Genomic DNA, 5,323 nt, shown 5'->3' on the forward strand with positions numbered 1-5,323 from the left:
GTTTTGTTTTTTTAAAAATAAAACAGTTTTTATGGCTAAGAGATTTCAAAGTCAGTTGGGAAGTCATTTTGGAGATTAAGTTTATGCAGGTCTCAGGAGGATTTCACAAACTGCCACAGAAAACAAAGCCTCAAACAAAAGTGCTCCCGGTGGCTCTGGCAATGTCCACACCCCATAGGCAAGGCACATGCCTCACGCAATCAACACCCCCCACCCCAGCGGGCCCTATCTAGGAATATATGAATGCCTATTTCCCCATTATAATCCTCCTCATCATGATTCTTCTACTCTTTTTATTTGAACCTGTAATTTTCAATGTACCTGTTAAATATATTTCTCAGAGAATTGCATCTTCAGATTGTTCATTGCCGGTTGAACCCTGAAACCCAGCAGAGTTGCGGCCCACTCCTGCTCTCCCGACTTCGGGCTGGACAACTAATAAAATGATAATGGGCCAGTCCCATCCCCGAAACAAGTATCTTCAGCAGCAAGCAAAACAATTCCTTTCCCCTGCGCTATAATATCTTGGTCCTCCCAGAGCCCGAAGCAGTCAGAGCGGAAATTACCCCAAATCCCTCAACATTGAGGAACGAATGAAAATGTGGAGAGTGTAACCACGGACCAAAGCACATTTACTGCTACTGTAGTTTTTATCTTGTGTTAGCAGAGTAATTTGTAACACTGATACAAAAAAGAAAACAAAAACCCCAAACCTGGAGGGCCTGAACAAAGGTGGGGGGAATGGAGTTTGAGGACAGGCCGGAACGATGGGAAGGAGACTTAGTGGGACTTTGGGGCTGATGGGATGTGGGGTGAAGGGCGGGCGGTGAATGGCAGGCTTTAAACACCTTAAGTAGCTGGGTGCAGGATGGGGCTGTGGTTTGAAGGTTTCTCTGAACAACTCGTCGGCATGAATGCCAACTCAACAAAGTAAGTGTTTATGGCCCACTTTTTATACCATTCAGAATGAAAAAAGCTTTTGTAAGTGATACAATATACTTTCCTTACAATTTAAGATTACCTAGCAGATTAGATAGAAGAACGCCAATGAGAAAACCAATACTTCTTTGTAATTGCAAAAAAATGCTGTATCTGCACAGCAATTCTGCGGTAGCGTTCTAATCTTTCTCTATGATATGAGAACTTGTACTGAGAAGTTAGGTTGGCCTCATGCCGTTTGGGTCCTGCAGGCTACTCATCACACCTAAACAATCCTGGGAGAGCATATGCTTCTCAGGAAAAGTGAGAGTTGAATTATAGACCCACTAAGCTGGAAGGGCTTAGTATAACTCATTGTGTAAAGTGGATTCTTAATAAATGTTAAGTCATAATTATGACTTTCTTATGAATAAATTTTTCTGTGCACTAGAAATTTGTATATTATAAATCTTGACTTATAATAATAAAAATATCCAAAAGGTATAACCCGTTTATAATTAGTTGCAGTTGTAAACATCACAGGGCAGTGGGCTTTTAATTAATTTTTTATAATAGCTTTATTGAGGCATAGTTCACATACCATACAATCCAATCATTTAAAGCATACAACGCTTTCACTTAATTTTCATTTACCTTTTAAAAATGTTTTTCTTGAACTTATTTTACAATTAAATAGCATTTGTTTTGAAAGCACAAACAAATAATTTAAAGTACGTATATTTAAAATTTATAGAACAGTCCTTATATGAGAGGAACTTTCTCTGGTGCCTTGATTATTGGAGCCAAGAGAAAATATGTCCTTATGTGGGTTTAAATTAAGTGCAAAATTCAGTAAAAAAAAGGTGACATGTTTAGTGAGAAGAAAAGACTAAAGGTGGGTAAACCTAATAGCCTTGTCCAGTCCCTGCTGGGAAAGGGAGATCCAGTTCAATTTACAGATCTTCACTACACTACCAAGGGGTTAGAGAGAATCTTCTCCTGCTAGTAGTCCTCCCAGCTAATGGCTGATATTTGTGATAGGTGTATTCTCACCTAGCATAGTGGTGCTATTGTATTAAGAAGAAAAAAATTAAATAATAGCTTTGGGGTTTAAACTTAAGTTTTGACTTAGGAAAATCTCAACCTAACCATTTACTGTGCATACACAGTAAGAATGGTTGAAAAGTTTTGAGAATTTTGAATGTCACTTCACATTCTGTGTTAATGATCTTTGCTATAGATGGAATCAATATAAAAGCCAGGGAAGCAGTTGTGGCTCAACTGATGGAGCATCTGTCTACCATATGGAGGGTCCAGGGCTCGATACCCAGAAGCCTCCTGACCTGTGTGGTGAGCTGGCCCACGCACAGTGCTGCCATGTGCAAGGAGTGCCGTGCCATCCAGGGCTGTCCTCTGCATAGGGGAGCCCTCTGCGCAAGAAGTGCGCCCTGCAAGGAGAGCTGCCCCATGCAAAGAAAGCGCAGCCCGCCCAGGAGTGGTGCCACACACACGGAGAGCTGGCTGATACAGCAAGATGATGCAACAAAAAAGCAACACAGTTTCCTGATCCCGCTTGACAAGAATGCAAGCAGACACAGAAGAACATACAGTGAATGGACACAAAGAGCAGTCAATGGGGGGAAGGGGAGAGAAATAAATAAAAATAAATCTTAAAATACCTATATATATCTATATGTAAAAGTCATACTTGTCACTGAAATAGTAACATATAGGAAAAACATATAACCCTTTTCCTATATAATTGACAGAAGTGTCCACAAAGGTTGAACCTCTTCAGTTTGCCCTAAGATGCTAAATGCCAGGAATATACTTGGTATTTAAGCTAATCTGTATATTGGTAATTTGTCTAAAGTAGTTATTCCTTTCCAGGATTGCATATGGATTTATAGTGATACCCATCCTTGTATCACTGCTAGACTAATTGTTCCTAAATGCAGCTTTTATCTTACTTCTGGGGTCAAAGGCCCACAGTGCCTTCATGTTTAGTGCCTGCATCTGATTTAAAAACCTGAAATAATCAGGCTTATTGACTCATTGTTTCAAGTACTCACATGACTCATTCTTTTGTCCAAATGTTTGCTTATGTTTAACTTCATATAGTGTTGTGTTCCATAAAGTTTGCTTTGGTGGTGTGTTCTCTGCCCACAATAATAGATGCTATAAAAATAGGCATACAATACTTTTTTTTCATGAAGAGTATAGTCTTTTATGATGCTTAGTGTGCCCTTTATGAGGGTCTATTCTCTCAGACCTCTCTTCCACACAATCAATGTCTTTATTTATTTTTTAAGATTTATTTATTTCTGCCCCGCCCTGCCCCTCTGCTCTCTGTGTCTATTTGCTGCGTGTTCTTCTTTGTCTGCTTCTGTTGTTGTCAGCGGAATGGGAATCTGTGTTTCTTTTTTGTTGCATCATCTTGTTGTGTCAGCTCTCCGTGTGTGCGGCACCATTCCTGGGCAGGCTGCACTTTCTTACGCGCTGGGCGGCTGCTCCTTCTTGAGTGTGGGGCTCCCCTATGCGGGGGCCACCCCTGCAAAAACACTCCTTGCGCGTATCAGCACTGCGTGTGGGCCAACTCCACACAGGTCAAGGAGGCCGGGGGTTTGAACCGCGGACCTCCCACGTGGTAGGTGGACGCCCTAACCACTGGGCCAAGTCTGCTTCCCCAGTATATTTTTAAATGACTATGTAACTATGTTTCTTTTGTTGCTTTGGCTACTAGAAAACTCCAAAGCATATATTCATCTCTTTTTCAGAGCTGAATATATTCTAATAGCATGACTTTATTTGTATGAACTTTTCAATGGACCTCACTTTATTGTTCTAGATTTGGATGTGTGTATAGTGTCTCTGCCTTTTAAAATCAGTTAATCATGTAGTTTTGCAAGCCATTTCAAATGTAGGTGGAATAGAATACTGCTCAATTGTCTTTTCCACTTCCCTCTCTTTTTTTCAAACCTCATCCACCCTTCAGACTAGCTTTTCCATGCACCCCTTCACTCTTCATTGACCTCCATTTTCTCTGAACTCTTCTGTTGATATTAGTTTCCCACTTTATTAAATATTATTTTGAACTACTCTCTAGTATTTCACACACATTAGTCCTGCTGTAACGGGTTGTAGATTTTTTAATGGTAGGGATCATTGCTTTTACTTTTCTGAATCATTTAATGCAATGATATTGTATTGATACTTCTTTTGTTATTGTACAATTTTTTTTTTCCGGCATATGAAAACTTATTACTACTGCTTGCTCTGCATCATCAAAATTTATGGTCTTGGTCTTTCCTTCTTACCTCTATATAAAGCCAAAAGAGAGACACTGGCTACTCTGACAACCTTAAAGCGGACTCCAGGAATGTCACCGACAGCATGATCTTTGCGACCAAATCCAGCAACCAGAACGTCATCATTTTCCTCAATAAAATTCAAGCACCCATCCTTGGGTACGAAGGCTGTGGTTTCCTTCCCATTCTTGATCAGCGGGACCCTGACACACCTCCTGCTGGCAGAATTGGGCTGTTTGGCTTCAACCCCTACTTTTTCCAACAAAATTCCCTTTGCGTGGGAAGCGCCTCCAAAAGGGCTGGCCTTCAGGGCTGTGCCCAGATGGGCTTTCTTGTACTGTTTATCATGCCACCTCTGGTCCCGTCGGTGGCTGCGGAGTTTCCTGGCAGTACGAAGACCTCGACACTTACCCATCCTGTCGGCACCGCGAGACGAGCGAAAGAGAATCAGCGCAGGAAAGACCCACAAGCCACCGCGAGCAGGCACCGCTGTATAATTTTAACTTATGAACCCTCAGAGGACTAGCACATTTTATTCAGAACGGCAGCAGCCTGCAGTTGTTGGATGGATACGGCAAAATCACTCAATGGACATTTACTGAGCTCCTACTATACAATTTTGACAGGCAGTCTGCCTTCCCAACATTACTGAGATGAATTGTAATGTTCTGGCTGGGTGAAGCTCACTCTCGGAAGAACAAGTAGGACAGACTTTGATGTGGGTCCGATACTTGGGGTAGGACAAGTCTCCTACTATATACACAACCTGGGTGAAAGGCAGGCACTGGCGTCCGATATGCCCACGCCCAAGAAGGTGTAAATTCCAGTTAGGGTGATCAACTGGTCTCGGTTTGCCGGAAACCGTCCCAGATTTAAAACAAAGTCCTGTGTCTCAACTCCGGGACGTTTACCCACGTGCCAGGAGTTATGGAGAAAGCCTCCGGGACAGTGACTCCATTTCCCGTAGAGAGCGCGCCCACGCCTCTTCCCCGCGTCCAGACCACAAGTCCCAGCATGCCGCGCAGCTTCTTCCTGGCCGGTCGTCGACCACCCTGAAGTTTTCTCCGGCACGTCCCCCTTAAGATGCTGCGCCTGGG

General features: G+C 42.5%; 1 protein-coding gene across 1 annotated transcript; it reads right to left on the bottom strand.

Annotated features, from left to right (window-relative positions):
* Positions 1 to 4,209: 4,209 nt before the first annotated feature.
* Positions 4,210 to 4,641, bottom strand: LOC101435582 (small ribosomal subunit protein uS12-like). Its single transcript, XM_058304837.2, has one exon. The coding sequence runs from the start codon at positions 4,639 to 4,641 to the stop codon at positions 4,210 to 4,212; it is 432 nt and encodes a 143-aa protein (XP_058160820.1).
* Positions 4,642 to 5,323: the final 682 nt, after the last annotated feature.

This window comes from Dasypus novemcinctus, chromosome 1 (assembly GCF_030445035.2).
Source record: "Dasypus novemcinctus isolate mDasNov1 chromosome 1, mDasNov1.1.hap2, whole genome shotgun sequence".
Classification (NCBI taxonomy): domain Eukaryota; kingdom Metazoa; phylum Chordata; class Mammalia; order Cingulata; family Dasypodidae; genus Dasypus; species Dasypus novemcinctus.

What these genes read in the sequence shown, in the direction of transcription:
- LOC101435582 (XM_058304837.2), bottom strand. Translation starts at nt 4,641, where the DNA reads ATGGGTAAGTGTCGAGGTCTTCGTACTGCCAGGAAACTCCGCAGCCAC.